Raw genomic sequence first — 14,194 nt, 5'->3', positions numbered from 1 at the left:
ACCTCTGTCTCCCTGCCTGCAAGTCACTGCCGTCCACTTTGCAACCACAGGTGGGAGCAGCCCGCTCGGACCGAGCATCCTTCGCCGCGCCCGGCCTCCACCGCTGGGCACGCTCCGAACGGCATCCTGGGTCCAGGCCTGGGGCTATTTTTAATATCGAGCAAAGGAGATTTTAAAAAGCAACTATGCGGCTAAGCAGGCTGCAATCCAATCAGCCCCCGGTAATTCGATGGGGAGGAAATGGCCAAAGAGGAATGGCAAGCGGAGGATTGGAGGCACCGAGGTCAGCGGGAGTTTTGCCAGGAGCTTCAGCGGAAGCAGGATCCAGCCCCGACAACCAGGCGCAGGGTCCTTGTTACCTGCGGGTTCAAATATCCAGTGGCAAATGTAATGCTCGCTGCCACGCGTGGGGCACGGGGAGGAAGTCTTCCCTGCAGACAGCCCGGCAAGGAATGGAGAGCGGAGCATCGCCCCGTCCCCAGGACGCTCGGAGGGGCTATTACCCAATTCCTTCCCTGTCCTGGCAGTGGCCGTGCCCTCAGCCCCGTCTTTGCCTATGCCGTGCTGGAAGGTGGTCTCAGTGCCTCGAGTTTTGTGCCTTGTAGTCGGACGTGGGGATTTTGGAGCAAACCGTGGCCTGGCAATGCCGGAGCCTGGACCTGATGGTCCAGCGGGCTTCTCCCGGCCCCATGCCCCGAACCAGACGCTCGCACCCATCCACGTATTGCTGCTTCTCAGACTTGGACCAGATCTTGAGTTCTTCCAGGTGTCAATCCTGCACCGATCCTCACCGAAAATACAGGCAGGGATGGGGTCAGGACCTCGCAGCCTCCTCAATACCTCCTTCAGCGGCTCTCAACCCCCTTTGGCAAATGCCAGCTCAAAAAAATAACAATACCAAAGCAATTCTCCTCTTGCAAAGGCCTCAGGCAGACTTGACAAAGCAACAGGGTTTCGACGGCTCCTATCTAAAATCTCCGAGTTTATCTTGAGAAAGGTGCGCGGGCATTTGCGCACTCAATGGTGCTACTAGGGCAAGGCACCCTTAAAAGGATCGCGTGGTGCGCCCTGGCTGAGAATCGCTGGCCTAGTCACAGAGCGACAATCCTCCCTTGTCCTTCGAGAGATTGTACCTGCTGCAAGCTAACTCGCGATTTAATGCCCCGCCACCAGCCATAGGATGCCAGATGCATCGCCCCTCTCACCTATGCCTTTGTTAGACCCATGTCTTCCACCCCGACGGTGCAACAAAGCTCATGCAGGGCAGGGCAGGGCAGGGCAGTTCCTCCACCCCGACTCGGGGACCCCGCATGTCTGGGGGTGGCAGGTCTCTCAGGCTCCTGCATGCTTTCTCTGGCCTGCCCACCTCCGGATCTGAGAAGAGAGCCGTCTCCCACTGTCCCCGACCCACGCCGGGGTGGGACGTGCGCGAAGGTGTGAACGGGCGGGAATTGCTCGACGTGGGATCCCAGGAAACGTCCCCCGTCGTTGCTAATGCTAGAGCTACCACGCGGGTGGCAGGGCGAAACCACGGCTCCCACCACGTCCCCTCACCTTGCTGAGACCCGGGAGGCAGCGGGGAAAGCTGGCGGCTGTGGGATCCTCTGCTTTTCTCCAACCCCACCTGGGTGGCACCGGTGTCGAAAAGACCGGCAATTCCCCCAGCCCAGCTGGGCTAAGGCAGGCCCGAGTGGAGGACGGGGAAGAAGATACCCCCAGGTCTGCAAATTTGTCCTCAACAACTCCTCAGTGTCTTAAACTCACCTTCAAAATAGACAGCTTGGCCAAGCCCTGCCACGCTTGGCTCCGCGCTGGCCCGTGGGTGGAAGAAGCTGAACACGGCTGCATCCGGACTGCACTTGCCTGGGGCCAGCTCACCAGCTGGGATAGCCCCCAAACACCCAGCGGGCCGGAGAGACCCGGGAAGCAGCCAGGCACCCCGGGAAAGCGAGAACCATCCCTGGTCCGCTCGCCAGTTCTTCCGGGAGCCAGAAGAAGAGGGCAGAGCCAGGCTGCAAGAGCCTCCTGCAGGACCCCTCAGCCCCGGCTGAGATGAAGGAAGAGGGCAGAGGCCACGTCCAAGCCGTAGCACGAAGGCGACCATTAGACGTGGCTGCGCGAGGGTCGATTCATCCTGATCCCGCACTTCCCCGGCCGACAGCACCTAGCCGTGCCGGAGCCGCCAGGCACCATGCAAGCAGTAATTAGTTCATTAAACCTCCCAACGAGATAAGGGAGACTTGGGCAGGCGCTGGGTGTTTTGCAGCCTGCAGCCAGGCCCGGGAGCTCAGGGCAGAAGGGAGGAAGGGCAAGCAACCACAAGAGCGAGGGGGAGAAGAGAGGCCTGCTGAAGTTAATGCCCCCCACACTTCTCCAGAGCAGGATCGTGGAGGGTTTCCAGCCATCGGGACCTCCGTTGTAGACAGGCTCATAACACCTTTCCGTGCAGCACCTTCCCTGCCGAAAGGATCCAGCCTTGTTCAGCTCAGCCCCCCAGGACCCCAGCAAGCAGGAGCCTTGCTGCAAATGGGTGCCTTCAGCCCGGCTCCTGGACCAAGGATGATTGCCCCCAACTGCTCCCATTTCTTTCCTCTTGGATTCAAGAGAGGATGGTGGCCTGCGAGATCCCCGGCGTGTCGAGCTGCCACGTTGCTCGGTTATCGGCATGCCCAAGGCCTGAGCAAACAGCACAGGTGAAGAAGGGGCAGGCAAGGCTGGAGGCTGCCCACTGCAAAGACACACACCTATTTGCATCCCTCCTGCCTCTGCTGTACCTCCCCCGGGGTTCGGCTCGGCGTCACAGCCTCTCCGCCCCGAGACCGCCAGGAAAGCCAGCCGGCAGCAGAAACCCCCTTTTGCCCAGGCCTGGGTCCTTCCAGGCCGAGATCTTTCTTTCCGCTCTCCCCGCTCACGCGCTCCCGGCAGCATGTGCTCAACACACCTCCCCTCTCCTCCCGCGGCAAGCACGGCTTTAAGACAAATATTGCCATTACCATGCAAATGCATCGGTGATTAACATAAATAGAAAAACTGCATCGTGACTAATGCCAGGGGAACCGGGGCAGCACCGGCTCCCGTACAGGTTGCTGAGGCATTAGCGCCGAGCCACTAATGCGACCGTAGAAGCGATGCACCAGAGAACGGGCACTACCGGGAGGTGGGAAGCTGCCCGCGGCTGCGGCAAGTCCGTCAGGTCTCAGAGCAGGAAGGGAAGAAAGGCATTACAGCTCTGCAGCTTGGAAAATTGGCCCCTGGTTTGGAGGAGGTGGGGGGATGTTCTCACTTAAGCCACGTAAAGTGCATTCAACGGGCACCTTCTAAGAGCGCACGTCATAATAGAGAAGAGTCATCATCATGAAACCTGTTACTGGGAAAGCAGCCCAAACTTTATCTTGGCATACAGCAGGGCAGGAAGAAGAAACAGAAGCCTTGGAAATAACCGGGTAATAAATGCCGCTGGCAGCCTGGACTTGCAACCCTGGAAAGACGACTCGAGAGCTAGGCACCACCCAGGCCTCTCCCCAAATGTCAGCGCCAGCTGGGGCGGGTTTCTTGCTGCTGGCACCCGGCGCTCAGCAGCCAGTTCATGGCGCAAGGATCGGGTGAACGCCGGCGCTGCCCCCCATCCCCGATTTCCACATCCACACGGCAGATCCCTGACCTCAGCCTACACCCGCAGCCTATATTTAACGTGTCGATTGTAATGAAATGTGCCGTGGATTCACGCTCCCGCCCCATCCACCTCCTTTCTGCCTTTCCAAGCCTGGCTGCCGGCAGATGGTAACAGGTTTGCTCAGAGACACAGGCACGCGCCGGCCCCCGAACCGACGACAGCCTGAAAATCGCTGGCGAGAGAGATGCGGTCGCGGGGCCGAATCCGTGGGAGACGATCTCCCCGTTCCTCCCGAGTCCATTCAGGTCCTAAGCGGGGATACACCCCATCACCTTTCCTGCTGTCACCCCTGGCTCTGTCTGGCTGGTCGCCAGCACGTGGCCCCGGGGACCCTGCAGCCTTGGGGGCTTAGCTTCTGCTTTCCTCTAAACTCACCAAATCTACCTCCCACCCCGCGAACAGCACCACGGGAGCATGTCACAGAGCACCCCAGGGCACCCGGGGCCATCCTACTTGCTGGCAGCTTCCGTGGTACCTACGGGCTGTCCCTTATCATCTGGTTTTGGACGTGCCAAGCAAACAGGCCTTCAGTGGCTAGGGCACGCTGGAAGACAGCTCCTTGAATCCCACCCCAGCCTTTCCAGGGGGGTGAGCGCACCCTTGGGTGCAGACGTGGCTTCGTTGCGCCCAACAAAGCCAGATTCTCCCCACGCGCCGAGCCCCGAGCGCCACGGATCTAACGAGCCGCACCCCAAGGACAGCTAAACGAGCTTGCCCCCAACTTGTTGGCAACCCACGGCGCCTGCAGCCAGGAGCAGCTCAGCAAAGCCCTTTATCCACTGGAAACAATGGATTGGCAGATTATGGTGTTTGTCAGGCAGGTTTGAATGCTGCAGCGTTGCCACAGCCTGGGAGCAGGTCTGAGGCCGCAGTGCCAGGCCCGCGGGGCCTTCCTCCGCTGAGCCCGCCGAGCCTCCACGGCCTCAGCCCGGGCCACCTGCATCCCCCCCGTGGCCCACCGTGTCCCACGTGCCAGCCCCGAGGCCCGGGGAGCTGAATGCAGAGGGGGTGACATGGCTTTTCCCACTCCCCTGCATTACAGAAGGGACTGGCAGGCTGGGATTTGGGTGGGTCGCTACAGCAAGGAGCAGGGGAGCCCTGGGCTCCTTCCCACCCCCACTCCAGAGGCACCCTGCCTTCAAGCCATGCCCCCCACATCCACTCCCGCCCGCACGGGGAGCAGGACCCGGCGAGAACCCAGCTCCCCCATCCGCCTGCTTGGCAAAAGCCGACAGCGTCCGAGCATCCCACCCGCCCTCCCCTCGCCTCGCCTGGCAGGGACCCCCGCGGCGCGGCGCGGCCCCGCTCGTGCCACCGCCCGCAGCGTCCCCGCGAGCAGCTTCCCGGCTGCGTGGGAAACGGAGTCGAAGCAGGCTCTGGCTCCCCGGCCCCACGCCCGCCCGCGCCACCTCCACGCACAGACATTTCACAGCGATGCCACGCCGCTAATTGCCGCCAGCCGCACAGGTTAATTAGTGCCTATGCGAGGAGCCTCGGGGCCCCCCCCCGCCGGCTTCCAGCAGGACCGAATGCGACCGCCTCCCATGGCAGCGGTGCCCGATGGCTCGGGCTGCGTGCATGCGCGTGCAAGGGGCTGCTCCCCTTCTCCCAGCACCGCGGGGCAGGGGGGTGCAAGGCACCCGGGACCCCCAAGGCGGGGCGGGGCGGGGGGGCGTCCTGGTGTCTCCGACCCCACTGCTCTGCCCTGTCTCGGGAGGTCTCACGCGTGGCGCCCGGGGCCAGGGAGCGGGCACCCCACGGGCCCCTGGCGAGCCCCCCGGGCGATGCTGCGGGGCAGGGGCGGCGCTCACCCTTGTGCATGCCGGTGTAGCGGTCCTTGAGCACGGTGAGCTCGTAGATCTTGCCGAACTGCTCGAAGAGCGGCTTGAGGTCGCGCTCCTCCAGGTTGCGGGGGATCTGCCCCACGAAGAGCTTGATGGCATCCAGGTCCTTCATGCTGTCGGGCTGCGGCGCGGGGGGCTCGGAGCTGCCGCCGCTGCCGCTCATGGGGGCGGCTCGGGGCTGCAGGAGCTGCGGCTGCGGCTGCCTCCTCGCCTCGCCCTCGCTGAGTCTGGCCATGCCCGGCCGCGGCGCGGGCTGCGCGGATCCGCTCCTGCGCTGCGCTGCGCTGCGCTGCGCCCCGCTCCGCGCCGCCCGCCCGCCACAAAGGGCCGCCCCGCGGCGCCACCTGCCGGCCAAGCGCCGCCCTGCACCCTGCCGCACCGGCCCGCACCCCGCCAGCCCCGACCGCCCGCGGGGGGAAACCAGTGCCCAGCACACGGACCTTGCACAAACCAGTGCCCAGCTCAGACCATAGTGGGGGGAAACCAGTGCCCAGCACAGGGACCTTGCACAAACCAGTGCCCAGCCCAAACCATAGTGGGGGGAAACCAGTGCCCAGCACAGGGACCTTGCACAAACCAGTGCCCAGCCCAAACCATAGTGGGGGGAAACCAGTGCCCAGCGCACGGACCTTGCACAAACCAGTGCCCAGCCCAAACCATAGTGGGGGGAAACCAGTGCCCAGCACAGGGACCTTGCACAAACCAGTGCCCAGCCCAAACCATAGTGGGGGGGAAACCAGTGCCCAGCACAGGGACCTTGCACAAACCAGTGCCCAGCCCAAACCATAGTGGGGGGGAAACCAGTGCCCAGCACAGGGACCTTGCACAAACCAGTGCCCAGCCCAAACCATAGTGGGGGGGAAACCAGTGCCCAGCACAGGGACCTTGCACAAACCAGTGCCCAGCCCAAACCATAGTGGGGGGGAAACCAGTGCCCAGCACAGGGACCTTGCACAAACCAGTGCCCAGCCCAAACCATAGTGGGGGGAAACCAGTGCCCAGCACAGGGACCTTGCACAAACCAGTGCCCAGCCCAAACTATAGTGGGGGGAAACCAGTGCCCAGCACAGGGACCTTGCACAAACCAGTGCCCAGCTCAGACCATAGTGGGGGAAAACCAGTACCCAGCCCAGGGACCATGCAGAAACCAGTGCCCAGCCTGGACCATGGGGGGGAAAACCAGTGCTCAGCCCATAGTGGGGAAAAAACAGTGCCCAGCCCAGAGACCTTGCAGAAACCAGTGCCCAGCTCAGACCATGGAGGGGAAAACCAGTGTCCAGGCCGGAGACCTTGCAGAAACCAGTGCCCAGCCTGGACCATGGGGGGGAAACCAGTGCCCAGCCCAGGCAGCTTGGGAAGATGCGGGTGCCCAGCCCAGCCCCTTGGGGGAGGAGAAGCCAGCCCCCCGCACACTGAGCGTCCCCGGCTTGGACGCGGGAAGCGGAGGGGGAACGTGGGAGGTAGCTGGGGGTGCAGAGACGGGAGGCCTGGCCCCAGCCCACCCTGTGGCCCGGATGCGAGCGATGCCTGTCAGATGGGCGAGGATGCCCAACTCCACCCTGGAGGCATGTGCAGCCTGGGGGGCTGCGGGCAGAGGCAGTGACAACAGTGCACAGACAAGGAGGAAGCGAGGCCTGGTTTCTAGTGGCCCCTCTGCAAACACAGGTGCCGGGTCCTGCAACGGGAGAGGGACCGTGGAGCCCGCGGTCCCTAGAGCCGGCAACAGACACAGATGAAGGGCTGGGCAGCAGCGAGCTGGGAGCTGGCTGCACCGTCCAGGGTGAATTCCCAGTCCCTTTATGCCGTGGTCGGTCTCCGTGCCCGGCTGCCAGCTCAGTCGGATGCCAGCGGTCGCAGCAGGGCCCGATCCCCAGCCAGCAGCACCAGGGTTTGGCCTGCGAGCTCCCGGAGGAACCCGGCTCCACCTACGAGCCATGCCAAAGCATCTCCCAGCTCCACTGCTCGCAGTCTCGGCGTGGCACGAGGCTGGCACAAGACACCCCCGGGCCAGCTCTGCCCCTCTGACGGCAGCTTTTTGTCTCTCGCCTCGGCTCCGGTGGCTAAACAGAAGCAGCAAGCAGCCTGGGGGAGGGGGAGTCTGTCCCCCAACACGTAGATCCTCCGCGACCCATGTGAACGGAGGAAACGCAGCCTCTTTATTGCGGTCCCCCCACTCCCTGCAACACGCGCGCACCTGCCCCAGGCTTTCCCATGCAGAGGACAAGAGGGATCAGCTCCAGCCCCGGGAGGAGCATCGCCTCCACCCTGCAGCCAGGCAGACGAGGGGGCCGTTCGCTGGCCGCGAGCCAGGAGCTCTGAGTTATGACCCGATCGCTCCCGGGGAGCCAGGCCTGCTGGCTTTGCTCTCTGCCTGGGCTGGGCCACCACCAACCCAGCTCTCCCCCCCTGCACAGACACGCTACCCCCTGCCAGCAGGCAGGATGGACTCTTGCCCTCCTGGTCGGTGCGAGGGTGATGCATGCAGCCAGGACTTTCCATGCCGTGATTTTGCAGGGGCCCTGGACTGAGCCCGCAGCCACAGAAATGCCCGAGGGCTGCGAATGGGGAAGCTAGCGGCACCCCTAGCTAAAGCATCCCACTCTTCACCCTTTGCTGCACAGGGTCCCGGGCTCTCGCCACACTGGGGAGAAGGGTCCCTACCGCCCCTAAGCCCCGAGGGAGACGTACTCATTGCAGCCACAGCGTGAGATAGGCTTGCCAGCGTAGTCTACCTAGCGGAGCAGCTGTCAGTCAGCGTCCCAGAGCCGGTCGCGGACAACGCGGATCTCTAGACCGGACGGAGCAAGGAGGAAACAGAAGGGACCTTTGCAGACCCGTGTTATGGAAAGTAAAGGCCCGGGAGGGGTTTCCAAAGCAGGCAGGCAAAGCCGTACTGCCAGGGGCTGGTTGCAAGTGCCGCTGTGGGGAAGAGGGTTGTGCCAGCCCGGCTAAAGGGGGCAGAGGGTGCAGACCGGGCACCCAGGCTGAGCAGCTGTCGTCAAAACCCCTGGGAAAGGAGGCCCTGCTTGCACTGTGCTGGGGAAGGTGTCGCTGCTTGGAAGAGGGGGTTTGCACAGTCCAACCCCTAGCACCCGCCCACAGTGCTGGGGTGAGGACTTCTAGCTAGGCACCAGCCGAATCGACACCCCAAACCTGTTGTCCTGATGCCAACGAGGGTGTAGAGACCCCTTTTTAGACAGGCACATCCTATTAGGAACCTCCAGCCGTCCTCCCCCGGCCCCTAAAGGCATCGAAGGGAAACAGAAACCCAGAGGTGGGAATTTCTCATTTTCACAGTCAGGGCCCAGGTGAGAGACAAGGATCCCCTGCACGGCCCCCGGGAAGGGCTGGATCCCGCAGAGGGACTCAAACAGTGCTTCCGCCCAGCTCTCTCCGCTCCCCGAGACGGGAGGAGAGGAGCAGAGAGGCAGCCTGGAGACAGAGCCAACCTCCCGGCAAGCAGGGTGGCTGCGTTGCAAAGATGCCGGCTCAGTCATGCAAAGCAACAGCGTTGACTGCGGAGCAAAAAGGTTCCCCGGAGAAAACTGCTTGAAACCCATGAAACGAGAGATTTTAAGAAGCATCTCTGTGAAGGCAGACGCCGTCTCCCAAGCCACAGCGGCCTCCTGTCCGGTACCAAGGGTTTGCTGTTTGCCCCTTCCTGGCGTCTTGTTCATCCCGATTGAGATGTTACATATTTCTACCGACGTGACAAACCGAGTCCTGAGACCGTAACCTTAAGCCCCGTGTGCGGATTTGAAGCCAGCCTCAACCAGCGACTCCAGGGAGCTTTGTGACCAGGAGCAGCGATGCCTGGATGAGTCTCCCACCCCCCGCAAGGGAAAGTCTCGTTACGTCCCAGGCAAAAGCACCGGGACACGTAAAATCTGCAGCCCTGACCCCACTAACAAAAGCTTATTCTGGAGCTCTTCTCCGCCCGTGGACTCGCTTCACCTATTTTCGTCTCCTTTCCCCTCCCACCCAGCCACGTTTCAACATAACCCGAAGCTGCTCGAGCTGGGGGCAGGTCGTACGTGGAGTCTTGCATTCATGCATCCAAGCAAAGGGTGGAGCGGCGCTAATGGAGCAGAGCGAGGGGGTATTTAAAAGGACTGGGATACCGGAAAGGAGGAAGAATCGTGCCGGGAGGTTTTGCCTGTGTTGACCCAGGTTCCCTAGAGGAGCTTGGGGGCAACCAGCAGCTACTCACCCACTGGAGGCTCCACACAGTGCTTTTATCATGCTCTTCCTCTTCACGGCGAGGAGGAAGAACCTCCCATCCTAGCTCCTCAATTCTCCTCCTTAGCAATTAGCCTTATTAAATAATTACAGCTTCTCCTGCAAAGCAGGATCCCTTCTGGAGCTGGTGGTACGCGCTCTAGTCTGGATAGCAAAAAGAAACTGCATCTCCATTTAAACTACAAGGCATCTACCCCAGCCACCCCTCGCCCTTTCCTCTGGGAGAGGACGGTGGCACCGAGACAACAGAACAAGGAGCCAAGTTGCCAGGGACATGAGGGACCGTGGGTTTTTCTTTGTAATGCAAACCATTTATTGTGCATATTCATCCTCTCCAGACCATCTGCCCTGCAGAGAGACCGTAATCCCCTTCCTTCAGGGAAAAAAAGAAAAGTCCCAAAGACACCGAAAAAAAAAAAGCCTCCTGGAAATAGCCGGAGTGCCGTGCACACGACTCGCGGACCTAAGTGGGGTGGAGGGCGGGCGTTGGGTGCCTGGATGAACTTCCTTGCTAAATAGTCAACCAGGTGGAAGGCAGCACCGGGCTGGAGCAGTCGGTCAGGCCCGAATGATTTAGCCAGATGCCTCCACGAAGCCCAGGCCGCGAGGGCTGCCTTTCAAATCTGAAATCAACCCTTGCCCTGTAAGCACCATCCCGACCTAAGCCAATGAAGCTCAGTCCAGGGGTGGGAAGCTGCAGACCAAAAGGCTGGCTTTATTAGCAAAACGCGGGAATGGGAATGAAGAAGGGAAACGCGTCAAGGGGGAAAAAACCAAGCAAAAAGACAGGCTTTCCAAGCAGGCTCCGTCTAGAATTTCTTGACGGCGGCGTCGATCTCCGGAATGACCTCCTTCAGCTGGTTCCACTGCTCTGCCGACAGCGAGATGCCTAGAAAAACGACAAAAGGAGAAGGATTGCAGAGCCGCGACTGCAGCACCAGGCAGGGGAAGGTCAGCCAAGGCCACAGCCCCAGGCAGCTCGGTGTGACAGGGTGGGGGGGACAGGATCCGACCCGTAGCCCGGAGCAGAAACTGAGGCAGCGCCCGGGGAACTCCCGCCTTGCTCTCGCGCTACCGGGGGGCGGCTTTGATGCTCCTGTTGGGGTAGCAGCCCCCATTTTCAAGGCAAGGAGGATTAAACCACTGATATCATGCAGTGGGACAGCTAGACACCTGCTGAGCCTGTCTCATGCAGCCTTTTGGCTGGATACTGCCCATTCCCACTGCTCGCAACCCCCGTGATCGCTCGCGCTTGCAGATGGCACCGTCTTCCTTTTAGCAACTCAGCCACGAGCCAGGTTGCAGGCAGTGGAAGAGATCCTCCAAGTGTCACCGGCCTGGGGACACGCACCAGCCTGGCTCCAGCAAGACCCTGTCTCGTGCCACTTGCAGCTTCGTTAGGAAACACGTGCCAGCTTTTAGTTTTCAGCTACGTTGAGTTTTCTAGATAAACACTGGCGGCTAGAAATGTTCGAGGCAGCCACGAGAGGAACGGCATTTCTCACCTTATGAGCAGAGACCTTGCACGGGAGACCTCCCTTTCGTGCCTGCTTTTCTTTACGTACAATGCACGTAAAACCCAATCACCGGGTTAGAGCAAAACTGCAGCAAAGAGCACGCAGTTCCTTACTGAGAAACCATCCACATGCTCAAGGGATATACACCCGGGGCCTGGGGGTCCCCCTCCAGCACAGAGCTACAGCCTGGTCCTGCTACCCCAAGGACGGGGCACCCCTGCTCTGGGATCCTGCACTCCCGCGCCCAAGAGCACTGGGGGCTGCCACGAGCCGTGTGCCACCCTCACCCTGCTGCAGCGGTTCCCAATCTGTGGTTTGGGTCCCACCAGTGGTCCGCATTAACAGATTTATTCCAATGACTTTATAGGCTAAGAATTTGACGGCGGTACTTAAAAGGTGGCGTTCGTTTTCAATGGGGGCATGCAATCTGGCAGAGGTTGGGAAGCGCTGCGTCTAGGCCGGCGGTTTTCAACCTTGCTTCGACTCAAGGCGCCCCTCAAAGTTTCAGCTCTTACTTCTCGCTCCTTTCTTGCCTACGGAGACCTCAACAGAGCGGCAATTCTGCTGCGGGGAACTCGGGTCAGAAAGTTTTTAATGCATGTGAAATCTCTGGGGTTTCCCTTGTTGCACCCTCCGTGGTGAGCAGCACCCTTGAAAGACTCGCCAGGTGCCACGGGAGCCTGGCTGACGATCAGAGAGAGCAGCAAGTTGTATTCCCTTTCCTTGGTGTTCAGCCCTATCTTGCCTCTCAGTCTCAGCTGCCTCTAGAGCAGAGCATGGCCCCGTGGAGCCCGGTGCCAACTCTCAGGACAGCCTGCACCCCTCCTCCGCTGGCTCCCCCTGGGCTGGGAGCTCAGCTCCGCAGACGAAGGTCAGCATCGTCAGTCCTTTTTCACTAAGAGCTCATCATGGGGCCCCGCTGCTCGCTTCCCAGCTGCTAATGGAAGAGCGACTCGCCGAGGCCTTTGCAAGGGGCTGAAGTCAATCACATAAGACCGGCACGACGAGTTCCCAGCTCCTGCCCACAAGTCTGGTGTCCCCCTTTTACAAATTTGCAGACAGGGTGCTTTGGGTAGATGCGGTCTCTTTTATCAGACCAACTAAACAGCTGGGGGAAACGTTATTCTTTGCAAGCTATTTTCTTTGCACATGCACCCTTCTCCAGGCAGAGAGAGGACAGGATTTTCCAGCTTTGGCAGAAGAGATCGCATTCACCCACAGACCCTCGTCTGCCCACGTCTTTAGACCGACCAACACCCCCTTTTAAAACAGAAGCGAACGCGAGACAGTGTGCGATTGCCACCTAGTGGAAGCGCCTGATTACCTTTCCTGCCGGGTTTCGTGTCTCCTTCCTTATCGATGTAAAACTCCCGGATATCCACCAGGACCTTCCCCTTGAAGCAGGACACTCGGACGTAGCGCATCTTCCCAATCTGCAAAGAGATTAACCCGCGCGTAACTTGGACCCACGCTTCCCCCCCCGCTAGGCAGGTGGCCGGCCGCTTCACGTGCACGGTGGGGGTCACCCAGCCTTTTCGGGACGAAGCAATGCAGTTTGTGGGCTGGGGGAGGAATCTGATGCCAGCTTTTAAATGCCTGGAGGGTGGTTGTGAAGTGAAGGGCGATGGGTTTTTTCCTCTGTGGCTGCAGGGGACGGGGAAAAGGAGCAACAGGCTTAAACTATCAAGGGAAGTTTTATAGTTCGTTAGTACAGAGCACCGCTTGGGCAGATGACCCCAGCAACGGGGTGGTCAAGGGCAGTTTAGACCGGGTGTTAGGAAGAACTTTCTAACTAGCAGTTGGTAGTGGTTAACTAGCTTTCTAACTAGGAGCCCAGCGGTCAAACACTGGGCTAGATTGCCCAGAGAGGCTGCAGAGTCTCCATCCTAGAAAGCTGGGGTTTTTTCCCTTTTAACTGCAGGTTAGACAAAGAGCTGGCGGGGATGGTGTCAACCTGCCGGCCCCGCTTGGTGAGGTCTGTAACCCTGGGTCAACCCCGACCGCACTGGACCACAGGCAGGGCAGACACGGCAGGGGCGCGCGGGGGGTTTGGCAGAGGGGAATTCACCTGGAACATGCCCTCTTCCTCGCTGTCTTGCCCGTGGCTTTTTGTCGCCGCCTTGGAGCTGTTGGCCTCGGTTTTGGGCTTTTTCTCCGGCTTGGAGGGCATCTCTTTTTTCCTTTTCTGAAAGGAGAGAGAGGCTATTTAAAAGCTACCTTTGAGAAGCCCTGGCTTTTCATCTCGTGGGGTATCTAGAGTCTCCCAGCATTTGAACACGTGACGGACGGGAGCCAAAAATAACCACCCCCCCCCGCCGCCACGACAGCAAAGACAAGCCAGGGAGGCGAGGAGAAGTTGGCGTAAGGGGCTATGCTGACACCAACGGCCACGGCAGCATCCGGGCTGCCCAGGCGGGCTCAAGCGAGACGGGCCCGTCACAGCTGCCCCCCAACAGCTTGCAAAGTGGGTCGCCGAAAGAGCAAATGCAAGAGGAGGGGCGGCCCAGCGCCCCCGCCCTGCCGGTACCTTCTCCTTCTCCAGCTCGGAGTCGCTCCCCGAACTGGTGGTTTCCGCCAGCTCCTTGGGCTTGGACATCCTGGAGGACAAAACGCAGACGCTTGGACCTGCCCCTTGCCTGGCAGGGGCATTGCCCCCGTCCTGCTGCCACTGGAGATCCCCGGGGGGCAAGGGGCAACGGGGGAAAGAGCTGGTGCAGCCGCCCGGGATGCAGGGAGGGGAGGGCAAGCATCGCGGGGGTCCCGGACCCTCCTGCCCTGGGCGCTGCCTGGGGCAGGGGCAGGGGCAGGTCTGGGGGCAGGGAAAGCCCGGCCCGGCCCGCACCTGCAGCGCAGCAAACCCGCACTGCGGGCACGTGCTCCCCGCTCCCTTCCCAGCGCCGGCTCCGCCCCCGCCCGGAGCC

At 61.0% G+C, this 14,194-nt stretch overlaps 2 protein-coding genes across 6 annotated transcripts in view; both read right to left on the bottom strand.

Moving 5' to 3' along the window:
• Positions 1 to 5,815, bottom strand: part of CELF5 (CUGBP Elav-like family member 5) — a 42,124-nt gene extending 36,309 nt beyond the window's left edge. For 3 of the 5 annotated variants that reach the window (XM_059719718.1, XM_019484062.2, XM_014604895.3), the window contains exon 1: positions 5,485 to 5,814. In XM_059719718.1, the coding sequence (XP_059575701.1) occupies positions 5,485 to 5,752 (268 nt within the window). In that variant the 5' untranslated portion in view covers positions 5,753 to 5,814. Of the gene's footprint in view, positions 1 to 5,484 lie in introns of all 5 variants that reach the window. The other 2 variants (XM_059719716.1, XM_059719717.1) reach the window with 1 other exon arrangement.
• Positions 5,816 to 10,451: 4,636 nt separating this feature from the next.
• LOC106737921 (activated RNA polymerase II transcriptional coactivator p15) lies at positions 10,452 to 14,183 on the bottom strand. The gene is made up of 5 exons (XM_019484016.2): positions 14,116 to 14,183; positions 13,801 to 13,870; positions 13,342 to 13,458; positions 12,598 to 12,706; positions 10,452 to 10,645 (listed from the first exon to the last, which is right to left on the bottom strand). Exons 2-5 carry the CDS (start codon positions 13,867 to 13,869, stop codon positions 10,566 to 10,568), a joined length of 375 nt encoding a protein of 124 aa, XP_019339561.1. The 5' UTR covers position 13,870; positions 14,116 to 14,183; the 3' UTR covers positions 10,452 to 10,565.
• Positions 14,184 to 14,194: the final 11 nt, after the last annotated feature.

The sequence above is a fragment of the Alligator mississippiensis genome, chromosome 16 (genome assembly GCF_030867095.1).
Source record: "Alligator mississippiensis isolate rAllMis1 chromosome 16, rAllMis1, whole genome shotgun sequence".
In the NCBI taxonomy this organism is placed as follows: Eukaryota; Metazoa; Chordata; order Crocodylia; family Alligatoridae; genus Alligator; species Alligator mississippiensis.
Note: the sequence above shows the minus strand (reverse complement) of the source record. Positions and strands in the feature narration are given on the sequence as shown.